Here is a 15,963-nt window from a genome sequence, read left to right as displayed (position 1 = left end):
TCTAAACATGAAGGAAGCAATGCTCCGTATAGCACTGGTGTCCCAACGTCAGGCACTCAGCCAGTAACACCATGCTTTCAATGTAGTTTCATCATTGAACAAACATTTACTAGCTACTAAAATGTGAGCTTGAAAGCTGAACTACGAATAGCACAAACGGCAAACAAGGAAATATGTCATCTATATTGTTTACCTATGGGTAGTTAGCAAGGTTGAACACCCCCCAAAAAGAAAATAAAGTTGGAAAAATGTTTATTCAGATGAAAATAAGACAGCTTTTGCATAGCAGTCCAACCCATTCCAGTTTCTATTGCATGAAGCAAACCTGGGTAACAGGATTGTACCTTTTACATAACATCAAGCTTTGAGGTGTTAAAAAGTGACATAATACCTTTGCATCTGATTGCCTATTAATGCTGGTCCATTCTGCATGTCCCCCTGCCCATGCTGATTATACATCATCTGCTCAGGTGGAAGAGAAGCACCTGTTGTTGGGGGAGCCCCTGATGTAGGTGGAGATCTCACGGGACCTAAAAGTACATTATAATCAAAGACAAACTGTGAGTAATAATTAAAACTTCTCTGCAGATGTGGCTATTGACGACAAAACAGATCCCATGATTTTATTTAAATTGTATAGCAAAGCCAGCAAAATGGATTAGAAATATGTATTAGAAAAGAAAAATCACATTATTGTAAAATAAAATGTCAGAATTTGTGTCTTTGTAATACTTCCTTACTTTCAACCCCTGAAACCTCAAAGAGGTGTCTGATTAAGAATGAAGTCTGCTGGGTCTTGCTTTCTACCCCCTGCTGCTCATTTTGAATTTCAGGACTAGCTTTGGATGAGCCAGCAACAACTGCATGACATTGAACTATGTGCGTCTCAGACCATTGTCTGCTACATTCATAGCAACAAAAAACTGCATGGAAATATGCCCGAGGGAAGCACACTAACACGGCTAGTGAAAGCTATGCCACCCTTACACGTTCTGCTTTTGCTCTACTTCCATACGCCTTGTGTACCAAAAAGGTACAAATCTGACAGTGAAAGCTTTGCAAATAAATAAAACAGAATTGCACGTGGACAACAGCTTTTATGAAACGCACGCACCAGCATTTTTTTAAGTCAATGACACCTGATCATTAAAGCTCTAAACATTCAATAATATTACTATTAATATAAACAACGGATTGACTGCAGCAGTTCCGAAAATCCATTGTTTGTTTGAGGTTCTATCCCAGGGGTGGCCAACTCCAGTCCTCAAAGGCCACCAACAGGTCAGGTTTTAAGGATCTCTCTGCTTCAGCACAGGTGGCTCAATCAGTGACTGAGCCGAAACAGGGATATCCTTAAAACCTGAACGGTTGGTGGTCCTTTAGGACTGGAATTGGCCACTCCTGCCCTATCCAAAGAGTCTGTCATTAATAACAGATGTGATAATAGAAAAGGCTTACATAAGAACATTTACCTATATAGTCAGAGGTGACAGGGGAAGAAGTGTCAGAGGTGAAAGAATCAGGACCCCCCTTTAAAGGGAAAGCTGAATTAGGAGGGAAACCTGGAAATACACAAATAAGGAAGATAGAGATTAGAGATAAGAAGTGGCAAGGTCAGCAATGCAATAAACATTTAGAATAGATACCATACACAAAACAATATGTGGGTTTTACCACAAGGTTGCTTAAAATACGCGTTTTAGAACACGTGAGATTAATACGCCATCAAGACAAAGACCACCCTGTGTCAAAACATTTCTCAGTGTTCCGTAGGTTCTCTCCAATCACTCAAGTGTATATACCATTGGAACATATCCCCATTCCACAGGGAGCGGGGGGGGGGGGGGAAGAGGTAGGCTGCTACATCAGAGAGAAGCATTCTGGATATTAACATTGGGAACGCTTCAGCCCAATGGTCTCAATACTGAATGGGATCTGGGACGTTTTCTTAGTTGTGGCGGCCTATCTTAGTCCAGTTGATATGGTATTATACTTGAGACAGAGTTCCATTTTCAGTTAGTGTATTTGTGTATTATTTATCATGACTGTTTTTGTGTACTTTAATTATGATTATCTGTGTTGTCTTTACATTGGGATTACAAATTTGAGATTAGATTATCTAGATCATTTATTGTTACTACAATCCAGGATGAACATCTTTAATTTTCAATCATAATTCCCATTTTGTTATTAGGTAGTGTCATATAGTTTAAGCATTCAGGATATAGTTTAGTCAACTATTTTGCTGACAGCTGATATTTTCATTGACGTGTCTTTTGATTAAAAGAGTACTTTTGTAGCAATAATCATTATGTGGGTATGTTGCAACAAGTATCAAGTTCCTCATGCTCTGCTAAGTCTATACATGATCTTATATAACTATCAGTTTAGCAGTACAGGTTACAAAGTATATACTGGTGCAGTTTAATGGAGTAGTACATTTACAACCATACACATTTATCCAGGAACTTAGTATCCTTGGATTCAACATTACGAAGTTAGTGTTTGGTATGATAAGTAACAATGATTGTTTTCTCCATTTCTTGGTCTCATTATGTGTCAACATTATATGTTTTTTAAAACAATTGATAATTGATTTCAATGTAATTGTTTTCAATGCACCGAAAACAGCTGCGTCCGATACGGTTTCTTAATCAGTCAGTCTATATATATATGTATTCACTTCCGGTATATCATTGCTCCTTGAGAAAGCGCAACACTTACGTGAAACGCGTGGGAATTTTTTTCTTTTTGTACACCTACCAATGTTCCAATAAAGCCTTTTTTGTCGAGCTTCAGTGTACCTGGCTACCCATTTTTCTGGTTTCATTTGACTGTGGATTACGAGTGCCCCGTTTTTCCTTCTATTTTTTCACCGTTATCTACTCCATGACGGCGGCACCCGGAGGAGGGGGAGGATTTCCTGAGACTACGGAGGTCGGCGAGGATCAGTACTGCCAGCAGTGGGACCTCAGGTGGATGCGAGTGCGTACATAGGAGGTAAGAGGATTTTACTTACTTCCTTCTCCCCACCGTTTGTCCCATCGACTCAACTGCTTACATAGGCAGTCTCCCGCTTCAGTCCCTATATTGAACATAGCTGCAGTGCTACCACTTCCAGGGGCTGTCTGTGTTTCTCCCCCCGTTAAAGACGTCACTCAAACACGCCACAATATTTGCGGCCAGATGAGTTAAATTAAAAAAACAAAAGTCGCACACCAATGCTTAGGGCTCATGGAGTATAAATATTGCAGCAAGTTTGAGTGACGTCTTTAACCTTATCTCTGCACTGTAGGAACTAACTTCTGGGCTGGAGTTAGCATTAGTCTCTACGGACATTAGCTACACTGACCAATGGGGCCGGTACTTGGTGTTTTTGGTACTACACTACCGATACTTCACGGTCACCGCTATACGGGACGCTGTGTAGTAATGTAGGGGGTACCTACAGATACACTGCCGTGGTTCACTATACCGGAAGGTTTCCTGTGCTTTAACATTTACTCCTGTGACGACTACCTAAAAAAAGGACTGCTGCTCTCCACATACGCCTAGGAGGATCGATCGTACCCGCTGGTGCGGGGCCACCTATCGGGAGGAGCGTGTGGTTATCCAGGAGCCCAAGAAATGTATCAAGGAGTGACCAGAAGGCGTCCAATATCCTCTTTCATTCGGTCCCAGTGTGGTAACGCATGTCTTGTAACATGAAATACTTAAAAGATCTTGTCTATTGTACGCAGACTACTTACCCTTTTTTAGAAACAGTATCTTTACACTAAACTTTTTTATACTATGAGCGTTGTGCGCTGTTTTTTGTCTTTATCTCATTTGTACAGGACCTGAAGAATGCCCTTATATTACATCATGCAGGATTATTTTGTATTTGTTTGCAATATATAAACCTACTTATTCAAGTAAAGAAAATATATTGTTTTCCTATATAGCACCGACAGTGTATATGCATGTTATGAGGGTTATTCACTGGCACGGAATAAAGCAGCTACACTACTCTAGTGCAGGTGTGGCCAACTCCAGTCCTCAAGGGCCACCAACAGGTCAGGTTTTAAGGATCTCTGCTTCAGCACAGGTGGCTCAATTAGTGGCTCAGTGGACGACAGCTACCTGTGCTGAAGCAGGGATATCCTAAAAACCTGACATGTTGGTGGCTATTGAGGACTGGAGTTGGCCACCGTTAGATTCATTCAAAACAGGTCTTCCCACATCAAAAAGGCACTGAGCTACTCCTTCAGCCCAAATATTCAAGACATTTTTTGTTCCATTTCTATTATGCTAAAGTAGCATTTGATCTCATATAAAGCAGCTCTATAATTGTTTATTACATATGAAAATCAAATGTGAAATGTAATCATTGTATAGATTTATTTTCCTGTAAAAGCTATGCTTGTTTTGAAGTCTTCCATGAGTCTTCCTTTTGTTTACATACTGTAGCATGCCAGATGATGGTTATGTAACATGCACACACACCCACTCATGTATTATTATTTTCCTAAAGCTTTAGTTGCAGTTAGGCCACTTGTTCATAACATGTATCCTGCATGGCAGAGCTGTATAACTTTGCACAGAATTTCAGCCGAGATGTTAAATACAGCTGCAATTCAGTTCATATAATCATCAGATAAGGTTTTGTAGCCCTACACACAATTTAAATATGAAATGTAAATATTTCCAAGAGACAAATTTCCCATTTCATAGTCACTCTCACACAGGGTGCAACAAGCATACAACATCTGCAAATCACATCTAGTAAATGTATGTTTTACAGCTCTGACAATGTACATAATATTTCATAGGACTGGCATAACTAAATACAAAACGACACAGGAATTGGAACAAAATGTATGTATGTCTTCTAAAGAACGTAATACATTTATAATTGCCTTATAACAACTATGTAAAAAATTCTAATTAAATGTTTTGTATGCGCACAGTCTAAGGGTAGTAGTTCTAACCTTTTTAAAAGGAGATGCACACCAAACATACTGCAAAGCACAGGGTATAAATATTTAACAACATCCATGGTATCCGAATCCATAATACCTTGTGATGGGGCATGCTGTGGATACCCCTGCAATGGCCCATTGTATCCAGCATACTGAGGGCGAGGACCTCCAGGCATTGACTGCCCCCCATAAACTGGCTGTTGGTATCCTCCAGGCTGGGGCTGCATGTAAGGAGTAGCTGGGTGAGATTGCTGATTTACGTTCATCTTGTGTACATCCCCAGACTGGTCTCACCTGTACGGAAGGAAGCAGAAGGTGGTATTTAAAAGAACAGGTTTACCAGTGCCGCTTAGGACTAAGGGCTTACTGCACTCAAGTTAATGATACCTGTTCCTACAAAATGTTAGAACTGATAAATGATGAGGTCAAATAGTGTATACACGTCTCAGCATTTCCAGTTAGATCTGAAATAGATAATAGTTTCTATACAAACCAAGTGAATCTAGATAAAGATTATTTGCCTCTAGTCTAATCATTTGACAAGGTGTTGTAAAGCCTAATAACCTACTTAATTTGTATTTTATTCCTACTTCCAACACCTAACCACGTTTCATCTAAAAATGTCATTTACTACAAGAATCAAGCCAGCACTGCACTGGACCCTAAAAGGGACTCGCCGCACACGAAAAGAGTTTACAAATTATGTCAATATCAGTTAAAGCTGCAGACAAAAGCAATATCCCAAGTGCGTTTTTTTAAATAAATTAGTTCTGTACTATGAGAAAATACTTGTAGCATTTTTTTAAACAACTCTAAATTACATTTTAATGTATTATAATGTAACAAGCATTTTTGGTTTCTATAGCAACCATTTACAAAGTCACATCCCCTTCCTCTTCTGAAACAGGCTCTGCTACACCCTTTTTTGAGCTCTGCCCTTTCTCTAGCAGTGCACCTATTGTATCTAGTGACTGCCTGGTCACATTATCTTCCCCACAGAACTTTGCATCTTCGGTCCTCTTCTGCTTCACTGACAGCCATTTAGTGAACCCCCGAGTAGAATCTTGATCGATCGCATGAGAATGGATCGATTGGCAACTTAGCTAATTACTTGTGTGGATTTTACTGGGAATTATATATTCTACCCACACAGATACAGTATATACACACTACACTAAGGCATTCTAATAAATACCTGCATTATCTTATTAGCAGACTTTGAACAATACATGTGTGGCTAATCAATAGAGCACCATCCACTCTTAGAGGCCCACAAAACAGTGTGATCGAATACACCGTTGATCAGTGTAATGAGAATGGGAGAGGACTGTTTAGCCTCTTGCTCTGGCCAACAGCAAGTTACTCATTACTACTGCCTTACACACAGTTAGATAAGAAGACTATGATTGGTCACACCTGTACTGTTCTAGGCACTGTACCTTAGCAGTGCAGTGTCAGCTTATTTAACTGCAAACATGAGAGCCACAGCAAAGTGACTACTAAACAAGTTAGACTTAATTTCCTGCCATGATCACAGACTCCAGAACAAACCATTATTTTCCTGCGATCTCAGAATATATATATTGAAAATGAGATGAATAACCTCGCTTAAGTTTGCTCATTAAACACGTTTAAACAATAATTTAGCATCTAAAAAAGGATTCAACTCCTTTCAACTAGCTCCACAATATTTAAACCATTTAATTAAATGTTGGATTTTCACATTTTCAACCCTGACATTCAGAATCTGTAGTTCTGATCTTGGAAACTAACTCCAAAACCTATACCGGTAATGCACAGGACCAGACTGAACTACCCTGGAAATCTGGAGTCCTGTCTCAAGAGAGGTGGTGACAGGTGGAGCCTGGGTACCCTGGAGATACTGAGGACAGTGACTGCGGAGCCAAAGTTACTCTAACCATAAATATATTTCTATGGAAGGGGCGGTAGCGGCATTCGTATCCATCATTATCACACTAGCCTCACACCAAATTAACCCCTTCACTGCCACTGGGGAGTCTGCACTGAATTACAACACCCCCTCCCCCCCCAGCAACAAAGGGGTTTAAATGTGCATTTAACTGTATTTTTTTTTATTCTTGCCTTATTTATGGTCTAATTACCACGTTATGCAGCCCTACTAAATAAATGTTAAGGTCCAGGGGCCTATGTATATGCGAGTGGAGCTCAGTTCTGACTTCAGTGACATTACCGGGGGGGATGTAACTATTTTGCTGCCAGAGAGGCTTACAACACATTGAAATAAAGCTGCTGTGACCCCCATGCATCTGCTCATAGCCGCCGCCTCCTGCGGCTGGACCTGTGAGGTGACAGGGAGGCCTGTCAGTGATACACCGCAGGCTTTTGGCCTAGCTGTGGTGTATTGGTCTAAACAGCACCGGGGCGCCCGGGTCTCCCCCTCCGGCCTCACCTCCCTCAGGCCCCGTCTTCCTCGTCCCTATAGCAGGCCTCCCCGGAATCTCGCACTCACCGCCTCCCGTTCCGGCTCTCTCTTACTTCCCGTCCGCCTCTCAAAAGCGTCGTCTAGTTCCGACCGGAAATGACGCCGTAGCTCCCCACAGACTCCGCCAGCTTCTCTGCTGCTGCCACGTCCTCACTCTCACGCTCTCCCTCCTCCCGCAACAGAAGGGCAGAGACGGAAGGAGAAGCGGCCTCAGAAGACGCAGTGCGCATGCGCAATCCCCGGGGGGGGCGTGGGGGTGAATTGACCAACCTTTTGTATGAGGCATGGTCGGCCATCTTTGATTCAGGCAAACAGACCAGCCCCTAACAGCACTGCACCCTCACCAGTTATAGAAATGTTTTCTTTCTGTTATTGTCTCAGAACATTTCTCTCAATATTCCTCATAAATCTTACTAATATGTGAATAAATAACTTGAAATATCTGTGTAGCGGGGTACCCCTGGCTACTATTGTACCCAATGGGCTGGCAGTAAACCCTGGTATGTACAGGCTTGCCAGTAGTTGGTATGGGGTTTTCACCTTCACCTTTGGTACTGCACTTGAGTGACAGCGGGGGGTGGCACATCCTGTTGTAGCTGGGACAACGGGGTGCCCACCTTCTGGCTGTACTTAAGGGCAGGACCGCCCTAAAGTTAGAGGTTCTTCCTTACCATTTGAGGGAGGAAGGTCACACGTCGGAGAGCCTGAGATTGGGGCCTACCCATGTGCTCTTCCCTACGGGCAATACCTCTGCCTCCGCTAGGGAGGTGGGGAAGAGCTAGGACGGCTGTGGGTGCCCTTGGTCTGTAGTGACGGTCCAGGGACCATCTCCAGTGAGAGCTGATCTAAAGAGACTGTATCCGGCAGAAGACTGCTGAGTACCTGTTGTGTTACTGCAAAGTGTGTAGTAATAAACCGTTCCTGTTTGCAATATACACCGGCCTGGTGTGTGATCTAACTGGGGGAAGAGGTAATCAATTCTACCGTGGGAGATCATCTCCATTTCCCTGGAGCCCATGGCAGATGGAAGCGCTGCACTGCTAAGTATTACGTGGGGTATGGACCCCAGAAGCCTGTTCCCGTGTCCCCAAGTCATCACCGACTCAGCCCTCTTGTTACCAGCAGGTATGCACCACACCCACCCTGTAATGGCCCCTATCTGCGATTGGGGGGGAGAACACCGTTACATTTGGAGGCGCTGCTGAGATGCGATAACAGGACAGGCTTACAGCGAAAAAAAGCTGGAAGTAACAAGGTACGCTTCCAGAGCAAGTACTGAATGAAGGAGGGAAGCTAGGTGTAGTTAGGAGGAGAGTAACCTCACACAGATGACCTAGATGGCCCTATCGGGTGAATGGTCTGGAGACACAAAGGCTATTGCTTTTCTAAGTCATCATAAGGTGGGTAATCGGGATGCCTAGGGGGTGGCCTGCTTAACGCAGTTAAGAGGGACCCCTGGATAGGATCCGTGATACCGGCAGCCAAAAGGGGCGGCGTAAGAGTACTGCATTGGGAAGAAGCCCAGAGTACTACTAGCCAGTAGCCAGACTATGGAACCACAGAGTGCTTGTAATGGACTAAGATCGTGTACAGCATATTGAGATGGAGCTTTGCTAGCCTGGGTACAACCTACTCTTGGTAGACTGCTGATCTATGTGCTGTGAGGAACCACAGGGAACGGATTTCTGTCGGAATCGTGGTCACGACGTTGTCTGTGAAAGGACTGTACCCAAAATGGAGGTTCCCTTCCTTCTCAAGGGTTTGGCGCGAAAGCCAGAACCCCATCCAAGCGATGTGACTGGTTCAGCCAATAGACAGAGTCACGCCCAGTCTATGTCACCAAGTGCCCCTCCTCTAATCTCCCCCAGAGGGAGGGGACACATTGACAACCAATGCTTAAAGACTTTGAAGAATAAGGGAGGTACCGGATGCAGCGGACCACACCCTCAGTTCTTCGGAGCCTGGCGAGTGAAAGGATCGAGCTAACCTATCTCATGGCCCTTGTGTTCAGTGAACACTGAGTATGTCCAGCGACATGGAGTTTACTCATTACCGACTACCGGGAGGACTCCTGGTGGTCACTGTGGAAGGGAAGAGGTACTTGCGATGCCTCTGTCCCAAGTGTGACTTTCCAGGTGGCGAACTAGCCTGGGGAGCCCAGTGTGCCCGCTGCGGAGCACCGTTTCTAAGGCCTACGCTGACGCGGCCTACGGAATTCGCAGAGAAGAATGCGACTGACCCCAATACTTGGGATGTCGATGCCACTGCTAAAGAAAAAGCTACCCCAACCATGGATACTTCGGAGGGTCCGTGTGCCCTAGCTGAGGCCCAAGGGGATTCGAGTGTCCAGATGACCACAGAGGAAGCTGAGACGGTTCCAGACCTGGTCCCCGCAGAGGAACCAGAGACAGTCGGTGAACCGGAACCAGCCAACGAGATGTCGGATAAGGTGACTGCCTTGGGTGACGAGGTACCGGTGTTCTCAGAGGCGCATGTGCCGGGACCAGCCTTGCTGATTGCCGCTGATGACGCAGGAATGATCGGTGCCTGTCCCCTGCAAATGTGTCCCTTCCCTCTTCCTGCACCAGTAGCCGCCACTCTTCGGTGTTGTTTCAGCCACTGATGATTATGCCAGTGTGGGGATATACGGTGACTGTGGAGTTACTCTCTGGAGGGAATGTTATATGTTATTGCCTGTATATATTCTGCGTTACAGTAAACTGGTTATATACATCCATGAGTACGTGGTTATTGTATATGTGGGTCCTGTGTAGGCAACCTTCTACATCCCTAGAACCCTACACAGGTAGAGGCGCTGAAACCGAGAACGTTCCAGAGGATTCACCCCAGGCTCTCACTGGCGGAGGCTCAGACCTCCTGTGAGCCTGACAGGTATACTGCACCACACCTGGTAACATATAGGTTCCCCTTACATACGCCATATATGCGATTGGGTGGGGGAATACCCGTTACATTTGGAGGCGCTGCTGAGATCAGACTTGGGGTGCCCTATTCTATTTTTGTATCACATTGTGTAATTTGTTTTTCACCATGTTTGTAAAGTCCGGACACGAGGTGCTCACCTGGGCCTTGCGGTGAGATCTTGAACCCCGCCGCGTGGTGGCGGTAGGAGGCCTCCCCGCCACTATAGCCGCTGGAGAGGTCAGGGAGTATATGTGTAAAATTCCTGGGTGGCCGTACGCATGTGGCTTAGCTGTAGAACAAGATCCCACGTCCACGTGGAAAACGATGCTTTTCGTGGTAAGCTTCACTGAGGATATATGCCTGTCCGAAGCACCGTCCACACTGTTTATGTCAGGGGACCCATCTGAGGGTTACCCTTTAGTCTACGCTGACCCAGTCAAATGGCGTCTCCCGCCAAAGCAAGAGAGCGCACGTGCGGCTGACTGCAAGCCTGCACTAAACTGTGTTGCAAAAATCTGTCCGGGATTGGCGGGAAAACCTAAGCCCCGCCCCCACCAACCGAGTGGCGCAGTGCAGAACCAGAAACAATCCTTGAAAGAGTGTGCTGTCCCTCCTTTAAATTCCACCAGAGGGAGCAAGCACAGTGAGCCTCAATCAGTAACTGCTGTCTCCACTGAGGAAAGTACAGGATGCCGTGAACCACATCCTCCGTTGTATGGTGTTTGGCCAGTAGAAGGACTGTGTGTAACGTTTCTTTTGTGCCCGTGCTTACAGAAAGACCTTCAACTCTCTGGTGGTATGAATTTTGAGCTCTATCAGCTACCAGGAGGGGTTGAGACAGTGAGATTGGAAGGAAAAAGGTACGTCAGAGGCCTATGCCCCAAGTGTGATTTTCCAGATGGCGAATTGAGCTGGGGACCCAAGTGTGCCTGCTGCGGGGCACAGTTCCTGAGGCCCATGCTGCTGCGGCCTACAGAACCCACAGAGGAAGAGGCAGCTGACCTCTCTACTGGGGTGATCGATGCTGTTGACCCATCTACCCCAGCTACGAATGTTTCGGAGGGGCCGTGCGCTCTAACCCCGGTTCTAGACTCAGTTCCACACTCAGGACTGCAGATTCCAGAACCGCAGATTCCGGAATCCCAGGGTAAGGTGTCCCTACCCCCATCCTTGTCTACTGATGACAGCAGCCAACCAGCCGTGGTGATGCGCCAGTCGGCGGACCACCCAAGTGAAGCTGAAGCACCTGCTGCTGACCCTGCTTTGGGCCCGCTGCACATCGACATCCCTCGGCAGCAAGCGCTGGTGCGGCCGGAGCCGTGGAAGAGTCCCACGGCCGTGACGACTCCCAGTGTCTCGGAGGTACATCCGGAGACGGGATTGGAAGAAGAGGAACCCATCGCAAGCCAGCGGAGTGGTGAGGAACCTCCTTACTCCCCACAGGCTACGATGGAGGCGGCCGTGGAAAAGGCCCCAACTAAGGCTCATGCTGAGCAGCAGACCGTCGCTGGACACCCGTGTGTCACCATAACTGAACTGAGTGTGAGCCTGTGCGCTCCAACCCAAATGGTCCCAGAACCGGGATCCAACGCTCCCGAGTTTCAAGACAGTGAGTGGACTGCCCCAGAAGTGCCAGGGACAGGTCCGAAGACAGCCGAGGTGGGAACTGACAGCGTCTCCGAGGACCTGTTGGCCACCATGAATCACCGCAGTGGTAAGGTATCAACCCTTTACCCCCTGCAGGATGAAACAAAGACTTTGAGTATGGAGACATTGCCAATTGCTCGCTTCCCAGTGGAAGCCTCACAAGTACGTAGGGACAAGGACTGTGTGGCGAGGGATTTAGTAAAAATTGCCTCCTTTAAGCTCAAAGAGGAGCGCTCCATTCACAATGTGGTGGACCGCGGAAAGGGTCAAGGCCTCCTGGCCTACCGCATCCATGCCGCGGGTGGCCGGGTAAAGGTCTGGCCAAGAGACACTGTGCTATTCCTTCCACCAGGGGGAGGAAGTAGTCTGGAACCAGTGACTGTTGCAGATGACCACAATCTCAAAGAGTCTAAAGAGACTCCAGTGTTGATAACGGAGACTACCCAGGCGGAGGCTCACAAAAGTAAAAGTGAGGTACCCCCACATGATCAGTTAGGGGCACCCCACCATTGGTCTCAGCAAACAGCTAAAATTCAGCTGGCCTCGGGTATTACTGTGTGTGATATGCCATGTATCAGTGATGTTAAAGCCAACATGTTAAGTTGTACAGTTTATGCAATGCATTTTTATTGTGTAACTTTCTGTAATGTGATGCTGTTCTCCAAGCGGTGACATTGGTATTTTCACCAGGGGGAGAGTGTAAGGGGGTCACCCTCGGTTCCCCTGATCTTCCTTTGCCCCCTGCCTTACCCCTGTGGCAGTGGGGGAAGGGGGCGGCGACTTCTCCCGGCGGGCACCGCCATCTTGGGTGCAGCGCGAGGTTTGAGCAATGCGCAGAGGTAAGCGGTGGCCATCGCCAGTGTGCCGGAGCTCTGGGAGGTTGCGCAGGCACAGTTAAGCGTAGCGGCGGCCATTACAGCGTCGCACATGCGCAGTAAAGATCGCGCACGCGGTCCCCATAGGAAAGAGCTGTGCCAAGGACTACAATTCCCAGCAGCCTCAGGGGACTGCACTTTCACCCTGGTCACAGGCATCATTGAAGCCAATAGAGCTGGCAGATTCTCATGCTGCAGAGTTGCAACAATGTTGTGTGCAGACAGGGTTTTTGTCAGTTGGATCCAGGAAGAGATTGGGGAAGGTAGTGTACACAGAGCAGGGCTCTGCTGTACTAGGCCAGAGAAACCCCAGGCCCAGGTAGGCCCCAACTCCCCACCAGGTAAGTGGGTAATTAATAAGGGACGGCCCCAGGTTAGGGACCCTGCCCTTGGGTTCGTGTGTGTGTGTATCTTGTCAGGGTCACGGCTGTCAGTGCAGTGAGAGCTGACAAGAGGGCATCCTGTGTGTATGCAGCACGTTCGCTGCAGGCACCAAGTAGGTTGCAGTGCGTTGCTGCAGGTGCTAGGTAGTAGTTAGCAGTCAGGACCGGGAAGAGCTAGGGGAACGGATTAGGCCAGTAACCCCCTAGGTCCCAGATAGGTCCTGACTCCCCAGTTTGTGGTGCTACAGGGACAGGCCCTAGATTAGGGACCCTGTCACAGTAGTACTAGTGCTAGATAGGGACACAGCGGACGCTGCGCTCCCAGAGAACAGACTTGGGCTCAAGTCTGTGCCCGCAGAGACTATCTCCAGGATGGGATCGCCCCTGGCAGACCCATGCGAGGAAACATCGGATCAGACGGGATCACCAAGCGGCAGATCCTTTTCGAAGTCGCTTGCAGGCCCGAGTGCAGGAGCGCTCGGCAGGTATCTTCCTAAGTGCACCAACGTATCCTAACATATCACAACTACACATAGTGGCAGCGCTGACCACGGGACAAGGCGGTTGGGCTGTGGACCCAGTGTGGGGATATACGGTGACTGTGGAGTTACTCTCTGGAGGGAATGTTATAAGTGTGTGTTATTGCCTGCATATATATTCTGTGTTACAGTAAACTGGTTATATACATCCATGAGTAGGTGGTTATTGTATATGTGGGTCCTGTGTAGGCAACCTTCTACATCCCTAGAACCCTACACAGGTGGAGGCGCTGAAACCGAGAACGTTCCAGAGGATTCACCCCAGGCTCTCACTGGCGGAGGCTCAGACCTCCTGTGAGCCTGACAGGTATACTGCACCACACCTGGTAACATATAGGTTCCCCTTACATACGCCATATATGCGATTGGGTGGGGGAATACCCTTTACATGTATGAAAGGAAAGCTGTACTTTATTAACCGAATCACTCAATGTATTCCGTGTTGTTTAGGAGCTTGTGTCCATCTGAGCCAAGAATGCAGTGGCATTTCCAAAGTTACAGAGACAAGGGTTGAGTTATAGTTTTTCGGAATATCACAATGGTGGCCATTTTCAAAACGTTCAGCTGTAAAGTTGCTTTCTATATCGTATTTCTAAAAAACATAAAAGTGCTGGTTCAATGTATTTGTGAATTCCTTCTTATTTGTTGCTGTTGCTCATTCCTGCAGCCCATATTACACTCCCTGGTCATGCAGCCAACAGTTGTCCTACATGATATCCACCCTTAAATAGTCATCTCAGTGACAGGTCACTTAAAGATTGTTCCTATCTTGCTGCTTTTCTGATTAGCTCTTCAACGACTGCTTTCCACTTTTGCTCCACTGTTGAGATATCACAAGCGTGTCTCATTTGACCCCTGTTGTGGGTTTTTTCCACAGAACATTGGCTGTTTCACCGGTCATTCATCATATTGCAAAATTCAATAATTACTTAAGCTTTAGTAGAACTTCTAAACATACCTGTTTGACACATATAATACCAGGTTTTTAGTTCCTTCTCATGATAAAAAATCTACATAGCAGCTTAGAAAAAACAAAGCTACAGTATGACTAGAAAATACTCCAAGGGACTTCTAAAAATGGCAACTTTATTTCATATAGCGCTTTTCTCCCAACGGGAATCAAAGCGCTTCACAATGACAATATAGTGCGCGGTACACAGCACATAGGATGGTTACAGACACAGTCCCTGCCCAGGGGAGCTTACAATCTATGATTTTGGTCCCAGAGGCACAGGGAGATAAAGTGACTTGCCCAAGCTCACAAGGAGCTGACACCGGGAATTGAACCATGTTCCCCTACTTCAAACTCAGTGTTGTTGTATACAGAGCCACTACTTCTCCATGAAGTCACTCTTCATAAATCTCTCAAACAATGAAAAACTCAAAGAATGGCACACTGCACAAAAATCTACTTAAAACAATGCAAATAATAATGTACTATTACATTATGACATCTCTAGAGAAGAAAAGTATCCATTGATAACATTTGAATTCAAACACAATAAAGGGGTTCTGTTACTTGGCACACACACACACACACACACACACACACACACACACACACACACACACACACACACACACACACACACACACACACACACACACACACACACACACACACACACACACACACACACACACACACACACACACTATTTATGTTCCATTCACTTGAATGGAGCCTTAAGGTGTCTTCTAGCACCAAAGGTGTCGTAAGGAGGAGTACTTTTTCGTAAATATGGCCCTCTCAGTCTTGGTGCTATTTTCATTTATATCCTCCATAAAGATGCAATCCAAGCGGGTGATTTTTTAAATTTGTTACATAGCATTGAAGCATGGGGTCTCTGGAGATGAACCCCATTAATTTGAGCTCTGGGGACCCACTGCTTCCAGAGAGACTTACCTTCATAGGGGGTGCCGGGAGCCACTCCGCTCAGCTAGCAGGGATCACGCAATGATCGCTTTTCAAAGCTCCCGCGTCCTGCGGGCCAATAGGAAGCCGTGACATCATCCGGTGAGGTTTCCTATTGGCCCATGGGATGCGGGAACTTTAAAAAGCAGAGATATACCGGCACCCCCTTCGGAGGGTCTGTATCTCTGAAAGCAGGGGGTCCCCGGAACCGAAATTAACTGGGGTCAGCTCCAGAGACCCCCTGCTTCAATGCT

General features: G+C 46.5%; 1 protein-coding gene across 5 annotated transcripts in view; it reads right to left on the bottom strand.

Moving 5' to 3' along the window:
* SEC24C (SEC24 homolog C, COPII component) overlaps positions 1 to 7,606 on the bottom strand; it is a 39,432-nt gene extending 31,826 nt beyond the window's left edge. For 2 of the 5 annotated variants that reach the window (XM_075610627.1, XM_075610629.1), the window contains exons 1-4: positions 7,453 to 7,606; positions 5,059 to 5,255; positions 1,473 to 1,562; positions 392 to 530 (exon numbers count right to left, since the gene is read on the bottom strand). In XM_075610627.1, the coding sequence (XP_075466742.1) occupies positions 392 to 530; positions 1,473 to 1,562; positions 5,059 to 5,227 (398 nt within the window). In that variant the 5' untranslated portion in view covers positions 5,228 to 5,255; positions 7,453 to 7,606. Of the gene's footprint in view, positions 1 to 391; positions 531 to 1,472; positions 1,563 to 5,058; positions 5,256 to 7,392 lie in introns of all 5 variants that reach the window. The other 3 variants (XM_075610630.1, XM_075610632.1, XM_075610628.1) reach the window with 2 other exon arrangements.
* Positions 7,607 to 15,963: the final 8,357 nt, after the last annotated feature.

This window comes from Ascaphus truei, chromosome 8 (genome assembly GCF_040206685.1).
Source record: "Ascaphus truei isolate aAscTru1 chromosome 8, aAscTru1.hap1, whole genome shotgun sequence".
NCBI classification, from domain to species: domain Eukaryota; kingdom Metazoa; phylum Chordata; class Amphibia; order Anura; family Ascaphidae; genus Ascaphus; species Ascaphus truei.
Note: the sequence above shows the minus strand (reverse complement) of the source record. Positions and strands in the feature narration are given on the sequence as shown.